The sequence below is a fragment of the Lipophrys pholis genome, assembly GCF_963383615.2.
Source record: "Lipophrys pholis genome assembly, chromosome: 11".
NCBI classification, from domain to species: Eukaryota; Metazoa; Chordata; class Actinopteri; order Blenniiformes; family Blenniidae; genus Lipophrys; species Lipophrys pholis.
Genome location: NC_137631.1, coordinates 1,347,596 through 1,366,830, shown reverse-complemented (window position 1 = coordinate 1,366,830; position 19,235 = coordinate 1,347,596). Strand labels below are relative to the sequence as shown.

The following is a 19,235-nucleotide window of genomic DNA, read 5'->3' as shown; positions in this document are numbered from 1 at the left end:
CCAGGGGTTGTGAAACTTCTCAGACCGGAGAAAATAATCGAGCTCTCCAAGTACCACGATCAAACTGTTTCTGTCGAGTTTATGTTAACTTTAAATGTTAGCGTTAGAAACGGTTTTATCACGTTCAGCCTCGTTCGCTTTTAAAATATTAAATCTTTACAAGAGCGTTAATCGTAGTGAGAATAAAATGAGTACATGATATGTAAAAAAAAAAAGTATTTAACCACTTCAGGAAAAAAGTAGATAAAAAATAGCAGAGGATGGTTTCGATCCATCGACCTCTGGGTTATGGGCCCAGCACGCTTCCGCTGCGCCACTCTGCTTTACGACAGTTGAAGCTTAAATCCTTAATATATACCATTTAGCTTCATACATGACGCTTTGACAAAGGAACCCATAACAGTTTGAAATGTATACCCCCAAGACTAGGATTTACAAATAGCCGAAATGTGGAAATTGTTAAAAAAAAAAAAAAAATGACAGAAAAGAATGTTGAAACCTCTAAAATCTTTAAAAAAAAAAATAAACAGCTTAAAATATATTGAAATGTTTAGCATCTTAAACTGTAATTGAAACTTCATTAATTGCAACATAAGACACAGTTTGTGTTTATATATCAAAAGCATATGTGAAACTGAGCCTCATTTTAAAGGTTAAATGCGTTCTGTGGCTCCAGGCAAATTTAATTTGGTGGAAAGCGACAAAAACGGTTTTTGGTCACGAAGGTTGCAGACTTCTGCACTTCACCAACGTCATCTATTCTCATATAATGTCATTTAACCTGAATAGGTTTAACTGTGCCACAATTCTCCTCATGCACAATACAATGAAATGTCCAAAAACCACATCCGCCTTTTCTTTTCTTTTTAAAGCTTCGTTGAATTAGAAAATGCTCCCAGTGATTCAAATCCTCTTTGCTCGTGTTTCTCTGCAGATCCATGTGGACTCAACGTTTTCAGGTCGTACTGGCTGCAGACTTCAAGGTGAAGAAGGACAACATAGTCTTGATTTCCAAAAAGAGGCCCAGAGAGAGAGAGATCAATCAAACCTAAACTGCTTAAAAAAAGAAATCATCAGATTTTGAGTTTGTTAAATTGACGAACAACACAGTGAGGAGGCGCTGTTTTTCACGATTTATTAACAAAATGATAAAATAAATAAATACAAATTGATCAAATGCTCCTAATATCAACTCCTCCTCCATGTTCCCTACAGTATTTCCTAAACACTGCATACAAAGAATTCATCACAGAAGAGGCTCAATACAGAGGTAAGAATCCCACCAGACCAGTCACAATGTCAGGCCAACAGAAGACACATCTGGAACAGAAGTCAAAAAAATAAACACATTCCTTTCCAAAATCATTATGAAAAAATACAAACAATTATACAAATATTCAGATTGTGTAATTACCAATTTACACATTATTCAGCACACCAGGTGAACTTTTTCTTTATTCATATCGCTACAATGCATCCCACCAAATGGAAGATAAAAAAAGACTTCTTGTATTATTATTGGTTTTTTTTGTTGTTTTTGTTGTTTTTTTTTTAAGAGTTTTTGTTTTTGCACTCAACACACCCCCCAATGGAATCAGCTGTGGATGAGGTAAGAAGCTGCAGGTGAACAGTTGGGTCCGGACAGAATGAGCGGGTGAACGGGGGAATCGACGGCGTGGGGACGTCATGTATCCACAGAATACTAGAAGGCCACAATCAATCATGACTCCGTTGTTATATATCTTTTTTTTTTTTTTTTTGTACAACTGAAGAAATCAAACGTACCCTTGAGTCGGAGCGAAAGCGCTTCACAGGAACCACCTTTTTTTATTTCGTTTCTCTCTCTCTTTGAGTTCGGTTAACGAAAGCGACGCCAACGTGATAGATGGAGAGAAATAATAAAAAATTAACGTCCGAATGATATGCAGCGACGACACAGAAATGCTTCCCCAACAGAAACGCGTGGTTGCAGTGTTCTTTGGATAAATTCACTTTAAGAGCTCGTACTAAACAAACAATTTGTAGTTTTTTTTTTAAGACTTGTTCGCCCCGTTAGCATGCCCTGTTAGCCAAGTTCAACTTAACGCAAACTCTACGCTCGGACCACGGTAGTACCAAAACACGCTGGTCATGATGAGGGAGGCCATGAGTAAACATTGATATGAAACCTGTTTTTGGTCCAGAAACTTTGAAATTTCATGAATCTGGTTCACAGAAACAAAGAACGAAAAAATAATATATCATTATATTTCTGCCCCTGATGGCCACTGTTGGTATTGCAATACTTTTTTATTTTTTTTTTTCACAGCAAGTTATAATTTGTTATCAATTGTGATTTTCTTTTTTTTTAATTTAGCATCCAGCAGTGCTTCGTACATCCATGGTCTGAAACCTTCTCGGATCCGTACGTGAAAATGCAGCGCTTGTACGTAAACGTGGAAAGTTACTGCACCGCTCCACTCAGACTGCACACGTTCGGCATCGGGATGCCAGGAGGTTCAAACAAAAACCAAAAGGTGACTTAAGTTTCACGTAAAAAAAAACCAAAACAAACAAACAAAATAAACAGAACAAAAGTAAATGCATATTAAAAAAAGGTTCGACAAATGTTGTATAAAAATTTGCATAAGAAGGCATGCGCTCCACCTCGGAGTGGACAGACGAAGCTAATCGGGACTAAAAGTTTTGATCGTTTCCAGACGTGCCCGGGCTCCGGCTCACATGACCTGACGAAGCGAACGCCGCTCTGCCTCCTCCCAAACACAACGACCACCAAATGGAGGGGACGAGAAACGAATCGTACTGCTTTCCACTCTGATGATGATAATAATAATAATAATAATACTGGTCAAATCAACAAACAAAAAGTGCATCACGAAACAGCTAACGAGCGAGAGCTCGTCGCCGTCGACGATGAGAACAAGAACCCGACGGCTTCTCAAACGACCTCCGCCAGCGTCTGCGTGGATCTTCTTTTCTCTTTATTTCCCACAAAAAGTAAAAGTTACTCGTGTGAAAAAGGAAAATAAAACACATTTAAGGCAACTCCTCTATGAAACAAGAAAACACCGTCTGGTCAATTTAAAACGGCCTCGTATGAAACGTGGGTTCAACTTGCATCGACTTCCGGCAGCCTGAGGTGAAGGGACCGGGTCTGTGCCCCGCAGCTCGGGGCGGGTCCGGGGGGGGGGGGGCTAATCTGGAGGGTGGGGAAGGTTCTACGAGTCACAGTGCAAGTCAAGAGACAAATATTATCTGCTGTTTGAAGAAAGGCACTCGAGGTACCTACTGTACAGAGGGAGGAGCTCCAGCTAGTCTGGAGACGTCGCGGCTCATTGAGCGGAAACCAGATGACGAAGACAGTCGGACGGCAGGAAACGACAACATCCACCCGAAGACACCGACGGAGAACTGAAGACACAACCGAGAACGACCGGAATGAACCGCCAACGCCGTTCAGAACGCAGCTTCCTGTCCACGCGTTCCACCTGGGAGGCCGAGCGCTCGCTCTCTCTGGGATCTTCTGAACGGCAGTTTGAACGGGTGGCGTCAGAAACCAGGCGTCAGATATGATTCCGGTACAAGAGTCCGAGTGATATGAAGGAAAAAACAACACCTTGCAACAACAGCGGCTCGGATCGCCATCGCCCAACCACATGTTGACCAGGAGGTCGGAGGTCGTAGCCTCGGGACAGAACCCCGCCTCCACGGATCTCAAGAGCTTCAGGCGAACTCGGACAGCTTCAGCGTCCGCTCAAGGTTTCTGCTGCGCTGTGGCAGGAAACGAGGTCGGAATTTGAGACGTCGACACGTTTAACTTCTTTCAGGAGCCTGAATGTTTCCCTCAACGTCCTGAAATACATGAAACACAAACCGAACCAGAACATTGGACCTGCACCAGGACCAGCAACCTCAAAACCTCCTCGATCTGAATCAAACCGCAATTCTGATTTGATGCAACGACGACCAAAAAAACTTAACCCAATTCGTTGAGTAACCTTAAATTTAACGCTGTTTAAAAGGTCGTTTGGAACATCGGTTCTGCCGCACAAACTCTTTAGAGAAGTTTCCTGACAAGCAGAGCAATTAGGGGAAAGTCTTCGTGGCAGCCATGAAGACGCAAAAATCAAATAGCAACCGTATTTATAGAAGCTCCCTGATGCCGGTTGAGTTTCTCGCGGTTTCGTTCGTCTTCCGACGCCGAACCGAGCGTGAAAAGAACCGAATCCAAGTAGAAAAGCAGAACACGACTAAATATAAAGCTACTTCACGGTTTCCACGACGACTTCAATTGTAGCGACACTTTGAAGTTGTATTTAAAGTCCAGTTTGCTGGACCGTGTTCCTCATAATTCATCCGGATGTTAAGACGTTCAGCAGAAACCTTGACTGAGGAGAGGAGGACGGACGGCGGTTCCGGTGGAAACTCGATCGAGATGTTTCCATCCAGACAGAAGAGTCCTCGCGGCGCCGCTCCGACTCCTCGTCCAGTCTGAACCTTCCACACGTCACAGGTCAACATGTTGTTGGACTCCGACCGATACAGCGAAGAAGAAAAAAATTAAAAAAAAGACGATTTTCCAGCACGACCAGAGGCACCGAAATCCAACAGCACAGAGTTCCTTAATCCCCCGAACCGAGGACAACTCGCCGAATTCACCGGACAAAGACTGACTGACCAGACAGAAAGTAGAGAGACACAGCGGCGAGGAGATGTGGGGGTTTGTGAGGCTGCAGCAGACCGTGAGCCGGACTGAGCCGGACTGAGCCAGACCATGAGCTGGACCATGAACCGGACCCCCGCCTCAGCGCCACTTGGAGGTCTCGACCTCCTCCTAGAAAAATATTGGCAATGTGGGGATAAGTCACATCACAACAAAGAGATGCATACTCTGTTTAATTCCATAATAACATACAAAAAGCTCTTCAGCACTTCTTTGTGATGCAGCAAGCTTGTGCTTTAATCTCAGGATTTGTGGTTTTCGTCCTTTTCGGATCCGAGTGAAGGATCAGGTTCGTACGACAAAACCTCCGAGTCGAGGAAGGGAACCTTCCCCGTGACGTTATTGTTTGATCAATCTGGGGGGCTTCCGGTCTCTGAAATGGGAGCATGTGTATCTTACAACGCCAATAATTTGATCTTTGAATACAGTAAGTGGACGTGTCCCTGCTGAATTTGGATACAAGATGGTTTTGGCAGTTCAGGATTCAACAGAAACGCACATCACTTGGAAAAGAGGATTCCTTCGAGTGGAAAATGCCATCCAGCAGGTTCAGGAACAGAAAGCACTTATTCTGAAGACTAGGAAGACCTGAATATCTTTTCCCATAAAAAAGAAACACAGCCCAGATATAGTTTGTGTGTGTTTGACATTGCAATATTGCAATTTCACATTTAGTGCTCACAGTTGACACACTTTGACTCACGAATGAAAACTCAATCACTACACTTGACCGACACCACTGAAAACATCTTTTAGGCTACCGCACCTGTTCGGCCTCGTACCTGCAGAGCGCCGCGCTCCACCTCTGCTCCGCCTGAGCTCCGGGGGGGGGGGGGGGGGGGGGGTCTCTGTCGAGGTTCAGGAAGAAAACTCGGGAGGGTTCGGGACACGAGGAGGAAGCTTCATGATCTGCTTCAGCAACAACTCCGCCTGTGGATCAGCGACTTGAAGCAGACAGGAAGTCCGGAGATCGGCAGGATGGAAACGTCTTTTACAGAATAAAGTTGGGACGTTGGGGAAGTTAAGTCTGGGTGAATGTTGAGCTGAGCTCCTGGTCTGTGGCTCAACCTCTGCAGGTCTGGGAAACAGGAAGTGAAAGTCCAGAGACGCGTTTTAACGAGGAGCAGAAGGGAAGCTGAGCTGACGGACGGAGGATTGTTGAGATCGTTGGTTGTTGTAACGACACGGGACATGAACCTGAAGCAGACTTTAGTGTTTGTGGGCCGACGAGGGACCGAGATGCTCTCCGACGTCGGCTCGTAGAGGATCAACCTTCTCCTCCACACTGCTGGGTCAAGAGGCTCCACAATAAAAGCTCCTGGGAGAGTTTGGGAATCTTCAGAGGGTTGCTATCCAAACATACTCTGACCATATTTTCAGGTTTTAGTTCAATTTTAGCGATTTTTAACAGTTTTTTTTTTCCTCTGAGGCACAATGATGGTGCGTTCATGTGTAACCAGGAAATTTGTAACTTTTGAGAACAAACATCGGTGTATCGTTATCAAACTTAGGTCTCCCCTCAACGTCTCAGCATCACACTCTAATGACTGTTTTAGTTCATCTGTGTGTCGAATGCTTCTAAAAGCAGCAGCGTTTCCAAATGTATAGAAAGTGTTTTTTTATATCAACCTTGAGAGCATGATTTTATCTGTGTTGGATTGTTTTTTTTCTTCATTAATCAGATAATTATCAACTAACAGTGACGTGGGATTTGACAGTTTGTTGTGGTAGTTTTTCTCAGGTCCATGAACGCACCGTGAGGCCTTCAGGTTCCCTGCTATGTCTCTGTCCGAGGTCGGTGGGGGCGGGTCAGTTGGTTGTCTTAGGCCATAGGTTGGGGGCGGAGTCTGGTCAGGTGTATGAGGGGGGGACTCGGGGGTTGCAGGACTGCAGACGGTGGCGGACATGGCGACGGCCGGGACGAGGGACTGAACAGGTTTCTTCTGTCACAACACTTGTTTGTTTCTTCAGGGACTGGCTCGGTCCACCTTCTCGGTTCTGTCCGTAGCCTCGTGAACGCCCCCCCCCACCCCATCCCCCTCCGGACAGCCTGGGGCCACGGTAACAGGCACACACTGGTGTGATGATGAAGAAAAATCTCCCTTTGAGCGTTCCCTCCATGACGTCTATCACTAATTGGCATGATGACACTGGTGCGTACGCCCCCCCGTCCTGTAGGGGGCAGCCTACGTCCTCCCAGAGCCTGGTGACGCGGGCTGAATATCTACCATTGACACAGTCTGACGATACGATGCAAACAAACAACATTTATACAGATTGGCAACTTTAGGGCACCGTGCGGTGCAAGCAGAGTCTTTTTTCTTTTTTATATATATATGTATGTATGTGTGTGTGTGTGTGTGTGTGTGTGTGCGTGCGTGTATGTGTGTGTGTGACTTCCTGTGGCGGGCGGCACCACCGTTACTTCTCATCGTCCAAACTGCTGAGCAGAGCTGGCAAAGAATGCTGGGAGGGTTCTGAGGTTTTGCTGTTGTTGGTGTTGCTGCCGTCGCCGAGCTCGTCCTGTTTCTGCTCCGCCATCTCCGCCACCTCCGCCACTTCCGCCGCCTCCGGGGGGCTGGCGCCGCCCGTCTTGCTCTTGGAATTGGTGGCGTCAGAGGCGGGGCTTAGCTCGGGGCAGCTCGACTCGGCCGTGCCGTTGGTTGTGGCCACGGCGGCGGACGCCGTGGCGGCGTGATCAGCGGCGGCTGTCGGCGCCGTCTCAGTCTCGGGTTCGGCCTGTGGACCGGTCCCTTCACTCCCCCCGCCCCCCCCCTCCAGCCCCGGGACTGGTGTCTGCTGTCGGCGTGGCGGCGTCGCCTCCTCCTGCCGTCTCCTCACTGGCCGCCGTCGCCGCCTGCTCCTCCTGCTTCTCGACGTCCTCGCTGGTGGAGCTTGTCGCCTTGGGTTTCTCAGCAGGTCCAGAGTCCGGAGCCGGCTGGGCGATGGACGGCGGCGGCGGCGGTGGCGGTAGCGGCGGCGGAGCAGCGTCCTGCAGTCGGACATGCGTGGGGTCCGGTGCCGGCACGGCTTGGCTGAAGTTGAAGGCCTGGATGAGGCGGATCAGGTGTTTGACTTTGTCCAGAGAGAGCTGCATCTCCTTCTGCCGCGTCAGGATGCCGTTTTTGGTCTCCATGCATTTCTGACAGGAAACAGGAAGCACAACGACATCACTTCCTGCTGCCGACTACCAAAGGACGACTGTGTGGATCTTTATCTGCTGCTTGTCTCACTGGGTGACTGAGCTCTCTGACTGCACTGTGTTTGTGCAGAATGTGTGTATTTGTGTTTCTCACCGTTATGGAGTTGCTGAGCTGTTTGACTCTCTGTTCCAGCTGCTCTCGCTCCAGTTTCAGTTCAGAGCTCCACTTCATCAGCTTCTGTTTCTCCTCCTCTTTCGCTGAAACGCAACAGGAAGTCATGTTGAAGCGGCCGACGTCAACAACAATCCTGGAAACATCGACGTTCTGACAACAAATTATCCTTATTTTTGTTCTGAATGCAGTTAAATGTTTTTATTCCTCAAATCTAGGAGTAATAACAGTTTTGAATTTCAAGAAAAATGCTTGATGGGGTGGATTGTTGGATTGTTATGACTGTGACTGTCAAAATAAAACTACCAAGTCCAGGAGAATATGGACTGGGAGCCATGACGGAGGAAACTTTGTTCTGATTGGCTCTACTGAGCATGTGCACAACTACTAGCTATGGTTACCAGGACGAGGAGCAGCGTTTCTGCCATTTCCACGGAGACAGAGCCTTTTCTAAAAGTTTCCACGTTGGGAGCGGTTTCCAAAAATTGATGTCTTCAGTAGCTATGAGTGGCGTTATCGTTTACACAAACCCAAAACGCTATGAATGTTTTGCTTTTTAACTTACGACTTAAACTTTGTTGTAAAAGCGAAGCCTTAGAATTGGTACTGGACCCAGAGGTGAACCCTGAGGAACGCCAACAACCATGTAAACGGGGCCTTCATGGTGTGTTTGAGTTGATTGTGAGTGTGGGTGTCAGTGGCGTGTTCGCGGTGGATTCTGCGATGAGTTGGTGTTGTGTGGTTTGTGGGCGTTGCAGACGTGCGTGTGGTCACCTTCTTTGTACGCGATGTAGGAGTGGACGATGGCCAGCGTGCCGGGCCAGGGAATGGCTTCTTCTTTCTTCAGGATCTGCAGAGAGAAGCTGGCAATGGTCACAGAGGCCGAGACCCCAAAAGACTGGAAGGGGCCGCCAGCCCCCTGGAGGAGGAGGAGGAGGAGGGGGGGAGCCCACAGGGGGGGGGGACAAGCAATGAGGTGGATGGAAGTGAGATGCTAAATCTGTGCTGACACAATGAATGAGACAAAGCACAACAAAACAACAGTGCATCGTGTGTGTGCTTACAAAGGGCTGAACAGTCCTACAGGGAGGGCTCGGGGCCCCCCAGCGGCCCCCCCTCTCTCTCTCCCGGCTGCTGAAGTTACCTGATCTTGACATTTTGGACAGATCCACATGCCTTTAGGAATGGTTTTCAGGGGTGGATCCAGGCAGTCCAGGTGATAAACACGAGAACACGTGTCGCACATGAGCAACTGGCCACTGCGCCTGCACACAGTGCAGAAATCCTCATGGATGTCTCCCTGTGAGGAAGAATTGCAGCCATCAGTTTCCCGCCCGGTGTGTGTGTGTGGGGGGGAGGGGCTTCAGTTCACAGCCGCTGGCTAACCGACATGCTGTTAATCCACCGAGACATTACGGACACCTGGGAGTTAGCATGTGCTGGGATCTGTAGTTTTTAAATGATGCTCGGTACTACGAAACACGCCAGAGCTGCACCTCGACACAGAGCGACTCCTCACGTCCGCCTCTGGATGAACGGGTTAGTGTTTTAGTGTTTACAGTGTTACAGGATGGTTAGAACGGGTTTGGAAACAAGCTGAAAGGAGTCAACATTTACCAAAGATCTGCCATTTATTATCAGAGAGATACCAAAAATATTCACATTTAACAAAGTGACCCTTTAACCTCATATCACTGTGGGAATTTGTTGTGGTGGTGCCCCCTGGAGGCCAAGTGTGTATCACACAGAGGATTTAATAAAATGTGCATTTCAGGGCGGTTTGAGCAGAATAAAGCCAAAAAGGTCTTTTTGAAGCTGTTTGAGAAATTAAAATATCATAATTAGATTCTAATGCAGCTCAATGAGAGAAGATAATTAAACAAATCTTAATTAACTGTCAGAAAAGTGGTTTGAGTTTGAATTATTCGGGGAATTATTGTATCTTATAGTAGTAATCTGTTATTTTACAAATGTCTCGTTACTTCCTATAAAAAAATAAACAAACCTCACAACAAGAGGTTTAAACAGGAGCTTCTGATTGGCTGACGGCTGCAGCTCGACAGGAAACTGTTCGCTTTGTAAGACTGAACCAAAGGTTTAAAGAAAAGAAAAGAAAAAACAACCGATGGCTGATGATCGTCACATGGACACAGACTCATGGATGTGTGTGTGGAGGTCTGAGGGTGTGAATGCCTGACAGAGCTACGGGCCAATAGGACTGAGTGTGACGGGTCGTCCGCCCCCCTGAACTGTCCGTCTCCCCCATGGTTACTTACATCCCCAGAGCTGGGGCTGGGCATGGGGAGGGGATGGACGGGGCTGGAGGGGGAGTTCGGGGTGAGGCTGCCCAGCTCCGGGACGCTGCTGTATTTGGGTGGGCGACCTGGGTGAAATGAGACAGACGACAAAGACGGACAAAAAACAAAGAAAAAGAACAAAACAAAAAAAAAAAAAAAAGAAAAGAAAAGAAAAAAGATGGAGAGGGGGGAGAAAACAAACACAAACAGTCTGTATGACATACCTTGGAAAGGGAGTCTTCGTTGGCTAGCGTGAGACGGGGGAGGGGGAGGCGGCGAGGGAGGAAGAGGAGGAAGAGGAGGAGTCAGAAGCACAGATAGCAGTGTTAGTGCAGGACACTGAAGCCGAGTACAAACCTGTCAGATGTTAACACACCCGAGGGGTCGCTGCTGCTGCCACCTCCTCACTGGTGCCACAGCGCCGCCACTCCCCAACAAAACACTGGAGGGGTTCCTTCTACAACTCCTGCTACCTGCTGGCAAACTGGCCTGCAGGAACGTAAAACTCCACCATGAAATAAAACCAGCAAGGAGCCAGGTTCAGACCAGCGTAAAACCACTACACAACTATTCTAAGGCCTCCTCGACACGACAACCATTTCAAGTGAAAACGCATCGTTTTCACTTCGGGAAAGGAAACGCAGAAAACGATGTAGTCAGCATGTTCGGCCAATAGTTGGCACCGTTGTTGGTTTTTGCAATGAACCCACACCCTCATGTTTCCGGAGAACTATAACGTCATTATTACACAGTTAATGCTCTAAACATTAACACTGGGAGACCACAGACATTCTGGTGGACAGACCATCAAGTTGGATTGTAATTACAGTGACCGTCAAAATAAAACTACCATGTTAAGATTGTCATTATGGTGACTATCAAAATAAAACCACCAAGTTAAGGTTGTTATTACGGTGACTGTCAAAATAAAACTACCAAGTTGGATTGTTATTACGGTCCCAGGAGAATATGGACTGGGAGTCATGACAACCACGGAGGAAACTTTGTTCTGACTGGCTCGACTGAGCATGTGCAGAAGAACTACCATATATTTCCCTAGAGACGCATGGTGCGTCTACTGGGAAAATGTGAGCGCAGGTTCAAACATTCTGTGAAATACGGTAATTAAATGAGCCTTTGTTGACATGGAAGTAGTTCTGCAAACCGCGCACGAGCACTTGTTCATATCCAGGTTAGCTGTGGCATCTTGAAAGGTAGTGCCTCCAGCCACAGTGGGCAACAGTGTTAATATATAAACTTGAAAAAATTCTATCTTTTTGCACTCACTGCAAGCGTAAACAGACACTCAAAACGCGATAAAAGTTTTCAGTTTTGACTTGACATCGTTGCCATGGTGACCGGCTCTCAAACTAGCATAAAACCAGCAAAAACTTGCCTGCAACCAATCCAACACTTAACTTTTTTAAAACTTGACGGACAGGCTGAGCTGAAGTCTACAACTTTCAGCTTCCTGCTGATGAGACCATGAAACCATGGAAACACTCCATGGAAACACACAGGCTGACTGTGATTGGTGGAGCTGCAGGAGGAGGCGGGCTCACAGAAGCAGCTTCCTGTTAATTGTGTTACCGTTACACCGTGCTCTCTCTATCTCTCTCTCTCACTCTCACTCTCACTCTCACTCTCACTCTCACTCTCACTCACACATTCACAGGAGGAGGAAGTGTTACACTTCCCAGAGTGCATTGCAGCTTCTCCCAAAGACACTAGCAGAGTTAAAGAAGAAGCTTTTCCAGGCAGATTGACGCTCGCAGGCAGAAACGTTCTGAGGTCTGATCACAGGAAGGAGATGGTTCGCAATGTGAGACCCCACCCCATCGCCCCCCCCCTCGATCAGAGCGTTACAGTGAAGCCAAACTGGTTATTTAAAGTGTCGCCGAACCGCACAAACGAGTCTAAATCTGCCTTGAAAGATGCGACCCAACTGAAGCAACAGGAAACAGGAAATAGAGAGAGGGAGGAGTTTCAGAGCAGGTGATTAATGCTGAGCGTCCGATTAGTCTGGGTTTTTCTGGTTCTACTGTCCGTGGGGGGTACAGACCTCTCTTTCTGGTCCCCTGGTGCTGAGGGCTGTTCAGGTAACTCACGGCGCTCTTTTTCCTCTGGAAATAACAAGAGAAGCATGTGAGGTCACACAGAGCGCCCACACAGAGCGTCCACACGACGGAGCACACACTTCAACAGAAAACAATTCATTCATGAAAACATTCAAACAATGTTTATTCATTCACTATCTATGAGTCTGTGTGTGTGTGTGTGTGTGTGTGTGTGTGTGTGTGTGTGTGTGTGTGTGTGTGAGAGAGATCGTACCTCGGGTTCGAACACGGCTCCGCTGTACACTGGGTTGGCCGTCGTCCTCCTTTTCCTCTCCTGTCGTTTGCTCTGGATCTCTGCGGGTGAGGTCAAAGGTCAGGGAGGAGTCAGAGGAGCTGCAGTAGCTTCAGCGTCACAAACAAACCCGTCTGCAAGAGGAGCGTCACTCACCTTCCAGGTGGTCGTGTGTCACCAGGCCCAGAGACACCATGAAGGCCAGTTTCTACACACACACACACACACACACACACACACACACACACACACACACACACACACACACACACACACAAAGTTATTATATTTCCCCCCTTTACAGGCAATACGGTAAAGAATCTGTTGTCTGGTGTGTGTGTGTGTGTGTGTGTGTGTGTGTGTGTGTGTGTGTGTGTGTGGGTGTGTGTGTGTGTGTGTGGGCGGGCGGGCGGGGTCTCTCACCTCAGTGTTCTCCTCTTTCTTGGGTCTGGGAGGTGGAGACAGAGGAGGAGTAGAAGAGGAGGGGTGGCTGACCACAACCTTCTGCTCTGCTCCTCCTGATTTAACAGTCTGCTGAGAGGAGGAAGAGGAGGAAGAGGAGGAAGAAGGTTAGTCAGCGTGAAGAACTGAAGCATCCTGGAAGGGGGCCGGGCGGCACTCCTACCTTGGGTTCGGGGGTCAGGCTGCTGATCTGGATGGGGGGCGCAGGGGTTGGAGTCGGGACGGCGACTGGGGCGGGGGTGGGGGCCTGGGCGGGGCTGGCGAGGCGTGTGGGTGCAGCGGAGACGGGCGTGGTGATGACAATGCCAGTCAGTGGCGTGGCACCTGTCTTGCTGCAGGGCTGCCCGTTGACGATGCGCACCTGGTGGATGGGCGCCGCCGAGGGCAGCGAGGACGACAGCTTGGTGGCCAGCATGACGGGTCGCTGCAGCAGCTGGGGGGCCGCCATCATGGGTGGGGGAGGGGCCGGGGCGATGGGCACGTTGGTGGGTGTGGCCGGCTTCGGCCTGACCTGCTGGCGACAGACGGCCAATCAGAACGCGGCAGAGATGCGATGCGACACCGCTGGGTAACGCCACTGTGGAGCTCTGCTCGGCCTGATCATTCCACTCAAATACTGACGCTAATGCGACTGCTAATGTCGCTAGTACTGCTAATGCTACAGCTAATGCTACTGTTGCTTCTACTGCTAATACTACTTTGCTAGTATGGCTAATGCTAATGCGAATTCTACTGTTGCTAATACTGCTAACGCTATTTTGCTGTTACAGCCAATGCCATTTCTAATCCTTCTGTTGCTAATACTGCTGATGCTACTCCAAATACTACTGCTACCATTACTTTTACTGCCAAGGCGACAGCTACCCCTGTTAATGCTAGTGTCGCTTGTACTACTAAAACTACAGTCATTGCAGTAGAAGTAGCAATGATAACTCTACTCCTACCGTTGCTACTACTGCCGAGGCTACTGCTACTATTGCTAATACTGCTGCGACTGTTACTGCTGATTCCACAACTGCTAATACTATTGCGACATTACTCTTACGGCCAATATTAGAGCGACTACTGCTGCTAATATAGCAAATACCACTCCTCTTGAAACTACTGCTTTTAAAAGCAAAACTATTGCTACTGATGCTAATGCCACTTCTACAGCTCACAATAATATTACTGCTCCTACAGCTCACACTACTGCTAATATTTCCACTACTAAAGCCACCCGTGCTGCTTTTTCCACTTTTCAAAACAAGCACGACTCCAGCAGCTGATTCCTAATGCTCATTCCACTGAGAGCGGTGCTAATGCAGACGCTCAGCTCGGCTAAATGTTGTGAAAACAACGAGGACAACACAGTCGAGTAGGACGAACGTGCCGTTTCATAGTAGAGACGCAGATTCAGTCGTCGTGTAGGATTTTGGCATTTGTGCCGTTAGTGAGGCTCAAGCTGTGTGTCGTTCCTCCAGTCGGGAGTTTGAAACTTGGCAGTGATGCAGTCAGAGCTCCAAGCGGCGTTACTCAGTGTGAACGGCAGCGACATGGCTTCACTGAAAGGGTTAAAGACACCAAACAGCCAGGAACAGAAAATACCAAGAAGCTGCAGGTAAAACGAGGTAAACGCACACACACAGGCAGGAAACCTCCAGAACGCCCTGCTCGCAGGTCAGTGGGGAAATTAAAAAGAAGCACACCAAGAGGAGAAGAGATGAGCAAACAAGATTTTAGTGCCACGGAGCAAGGCATGAGCGTTTGCTTTGGCGCGCTGCCGCCCCTTGCTGGAGGGCTCGGGTGGACACACACTGATCTGGGGTGGGGTGGGGAGTGGGGTTAGGGTGCGGAGGCGGGGCTTACACGGACGCACCTGTGGCTGATAGGTGGGTCGAGGCGTCAGTCTAGGAGGAGGGACAAACTGAGGAACTTTGATTGGCTGGGCGGGGGCGGTGGTGGTGGTGGCCTGCACCTGAGACAAAACCACAGCAGAGGGTTCGTGGGACCGCAGGCGGGCTGCGGCACGCGCACACAGCACAGCAGCACACAACAACACAGTCCTCGCCGCGACCCCGCCGCCATGCCGTCACACTTCACCTTCAACTCACACGATCGTGTGCGCAGGTTTTTTCCGCACAGGTATAACATGCAGAAAGCAGCTGGACTACCGACACACTCTGACTGCTAACGAAACATGCCACTGCAACTCCACTACTTTACACATGAAGTAACTGATTACTGCTAAAATAAGACGGTTATTCAAGTTTAAGCTCCTGAGCATTAGCTTACTGTTACTTCTGTCGCAAGTGACAAATAGTTACTTTTTATTTGCTGTAACTAGTGAACCGACGTCATGAGTCATTTGCACGAAGCTGAAGACTTCTGAGCAGCTGTGCAAACGGCATCAGTGATGGATTCTGGCGTTCCTCAGGGCTCAGCTCGGGGTCCTTTATCTCTTTGCAAAAACTTCAATAATACAGACACACTGAGGGAAAGCATGGCAAGGAACTTCGCCAAGTAACTGGCTACTGTCGTAAAAATGACCGCAATATGAAAGAACTAGTAATCAAGTACTGATTATCAATAAGTTGCGCAACACTGATCATGGCTGAAGAAAACTGCTAATTTTGTAGCATCCAGCGTCAACAGATCAACAAAGGAATCGTCAACAGGTCAGACTGAGACCTGTTAGGCTCCGCCCCCTGACCATGTAACCCGTGTGCTCGTCTGTCCGGTGGCCACCACTCACACCACAACCTCGTTTGGTCGGACGGTTAAACGTCACAGCGCAGACTCGTCATCCAATCACATCAGGGGACGGTTCGGGGGAGGGACAAACCCGGAGGTGCTTACCACCATGGCGTTCTTGGACACCAGCCGCACCGGCTCCACGCTCTGGTTGGTCAGCTTGCTGGCCACCTGCAGGTTGATGGGGGCGTTCTGCGAGTCGGGTTTGGTGATAGCTGTGGTTACCATAGCGACTGTGGGTGAGCGCTGGGGCAGGACGGAGCCGGGCAGGGCGGGAGTGGCGGCAGCTTTCAGCACCAGAGGTAGAGTCTTCGTGGTGAGGACCGGCGTGACCGTTAGCGTCTGAAACCAGGAGAGAGACGCGACTGAAAACACGACTTTAGAACACGTTTAGAAAGTTAATATACACACAACTGTAGAGAGATAATCTAACATGTTGAGCCAGTTGAAGACGATCCCAGAGGACAGAGGGAACATCTTTATAACACAGTTAAACAGTGAAAACACAAGGCAGTGTTTTCCAATAACTTCTCAAACTAACAAACCGCTACACTCCAACCAGACCCACAGTTTAGATCCAACATTTTACTGAAGTTACCAGCATCAAAATACTGTGATGCTGTGATGTGATCCACCAAAGTTTCAAAGGACTTTAAAGAGACAAAGCAACAAGACTTCAACGACCCACTGTAGTCTGAGGGCCCGTCCGCACGAGCAAAAACCTTCTTTCTCCCCGTCGTTTTTTCACGGCGTCCACACAAAAGCATGAAAACTACTCAAACTGATGTAGTACATATGCCAGGCCTATAGGTGGCGCTGTACCGCGGCAACAGAAATACACAAGACAGGGAGCACGGACAAATCTGAGAAATGGACAAATCCAGCATCTGGCCTTTAAGTGATATCACTGAGAGGGAGGCGGGGTAATAGGTCGAGAGGCGGGGCCACGACATCATCGTTTTCAGCATATGTCCATCTTGTCCGTCCACCTGTCAAAGGTGAAGCGGCGTTTTCTAATTTCTTCATAAAAAAACTAAACAAAACAGGTTTTAGGCTCCTAAAACGCCACGCCGTGTGGATGAGTCCACATGAAACGATGGTTATATGAAACGGCGTTGTCTTGTGGGCGGGGCCTAATTCTGCAGAGATGTTGCCGATAACATGTATCCCTCCACAACCAGTTTACACAGGACTACACCTACTAGTGGTACAACATAATAACTACATCGTTTTTAGAACGTTGCTGTGAACGTTTCTGAAACAAAAACAGAAAAAAATATGCGTTGTGTAAATGTGCCCTTCGACTAGGTTTTCATTAAGGACAGCGGCGGCCGACTATAAACCAATCCAACGCCTATAATTTAAGATTGAATCCTCAGAATGCAGCCAAGAGAAGTCACTGAAAATCACAGCTCCGCAACAAGTTTGCATACAGACCAATGTTTCCCTGAGACTTTCTAGTGTGTGCGTTTAACAGACACGTGATTCCTCTCCTACCTGCTGCAGTCCTCCGGGGATCTGCTGGCTCTGCAGCAGGTTGGCTGGCTTGATATCGCCCCCTGCTGGAGCAACTTGGACCTGCAGCTGCAGCTTGGTCTCAGGCTCCTGCTTCACCAGCAGCTCCTTCCTCAGCTGCTCCACCACCTTTTTCTGAGGAGCAGAGCACACGGTCAGAGAAACTACAACCTGTGTTGGAGCTAAGAGAGACAGTGTGCTGGATGTATTCAGACTTTGTGTGGCTGCTGGATTCAAACAGCAGATTTCTCGGATGTTTGAAAAACCACGCCATCAAAAAGTGTTTTTCTCCCAACAAGAAACAACTTTCTGACTCCTGATTAAAATTATTTTATTCAGTTTTTATTCCTCATGCTTTCCTTCGGCCTGGGTCCATTGTGAGACATCCTGAATCAAACTGTGTTTTCACCGAGGAACACTTTGAATTCCTTTGTGTTTGAGAGCTTTTGTACAAATAAACTCTCCCTTTGAAAAGGTCACTGATCAATAGTTGTTGCAGCTTTGACACGTCGCCTTCTGATTGGCTGCTGCAGCGGGCTCAACGAGAGCCTGCAGATTAACAACAGCAGAAGAAGAAACACTCACACACACACACACACACACACACACACACACACACACACACACACATACGGCACTGACGTCTGAAGCCAGCATCGCAGGATAAAACCCATCTGTTGCCTAGCAACACTCGACTCTCCAGCAGCAACTTAATGCAGCGAAACAAAAAAAAAAAAAAAAAAACACTAAGAAGAAAAAAGAATCAGAGAAAAGTGCCGAGTCGTGATTTCTGGAAGACATCGGGCCTGCACCCCACCCCCCCCACCCACACACACACACACACACACACAGTCATAATTCTATGTCTTATGAGGAATTTATATTGACTCGTGTCCATTTTTCCTGCAGATCTAACTCAAAGTGACTCGAACCGTAACCGACCTGAGATCTGAGATCAGGCAGTCGACGGAGGAAAAAACTCAACTGAAACGAGCCGTCAAGCCAAAACAAACAGATCAACAATCAAAACAAGCAGAAAGAGGACTTCACATAGGGACAAAATAAACTCAAAGAGCAGTCTCTCTCTCTCTCTGTCTCTCTCTCTCTCACACACACACACACACACACATACTTTGTGTGTGTGTGTGTGTGTGCTGTCACAGTTTCAGAAACATCTTAATAGTAAAAACTGAACTCTGGTTGTTTTTGTGTTGATATTTTTAACCACTCAGTGTGTGTCGCCTATTTTTATCTGCAGGCTGCTTGTTTTCGTGTGTGTGTGTGTGTGTGTGTGTGTGTGTGTGTGTGTGTGTGTGTGTGTGTGTGTGTGTGTGTGTTTAACAGTTACAGAGCTGCACTCAGAAACATGTTTGTTGAAAGGTTTGACCTGCAGGTGGCGCCATCACAGCACGCAGTGAATGGACGATGTAACACAGATCTCCTTCAGACGAAGAGGAAACATTCATTTATTAATTTGTCACTTTACTTCATGATTCACATTTTGGAAACTACCAAGAGGCTAGAACGTTCTGCGGAACATTATGATGAACAGCATGTATGAGGTCCGCAGCTCATTAACATGTGGCGCAGTCGGCGTTACGTGATGCACCTGAACGCATCACGCGTCACTTCTGCAGTTAAAACCAACCAACATGGCGGCTCAGACACAAAGTTTCTCTTTTATTACTGAAGCAGTTCGGCAAAATGTATTTCTGAAAAGATTTGAATCGAGAAATAAGCCGTTCAGGTGAAAAGATAAAACGCAGCTTCACAGAAGTGTGTCTGAAGTGATGGGGGTGTGGCCTGCTGTGAGGGGGCGTGGCCTGCGAGTTTGATTTACCG

General features: G+C 48.0%; 1 protein-coding gene across 1 annotated transcript in view; it reads right to left on the bottom strand.

Moving 5' to 3' along the window:
- Nucleotides 1-1,134: 1,134 nt before the first annotated feature.
- Nucleotides 1,135-19,235, bottom strand: part of phf21ab (PHD finger protein 21Ab) — a 27,127-nt gene continuing 9,026 nt past the window's right edge. Inside the window, 14 exon segments of the mRNA XM_080475460.1 lie at nucleotides 1,135-7,507; nucleotides 7,509-7,865; nucleotides 8,020-8,123; nucleotides 8,812-8,887; nucleotides 9,182-9,337; nucleotides 10,314-10,420; nucleotides 12,397-12,457; nucleotides 12,666-12,745; nucleotides 12,840-12,891; nucleotides 13,107-13,217; nucleotides 13,309-13,656; nucleotides 15,004-15,102; nucleotides 15,984-16,220; nucleotides 17,376-17,528. Of these exon segments, the coding sequence (XP_080331586.1) occupies nucleotides 7,145-7,507; nucleotides 7,509-7,865; nucleotides 8,020-8,123; nucleotides 8,812-8,887; nucleotides 9,182-9,337; nucleotides 10,314-10,420; nucleotides 12,397-12,457; nucleotides 12,666-12,745; nucleotides 12,840-12,891; nucleotides 13,107-13,217; nucleotides 13,309-13,656; nucleotides 15,004-15,102; nucleotides 15,984-16,220; nucleotides 17,376-17,528 (2,304 nt within the window). The 3' untranslated portion in view covers nucleotides 1,135-7,144.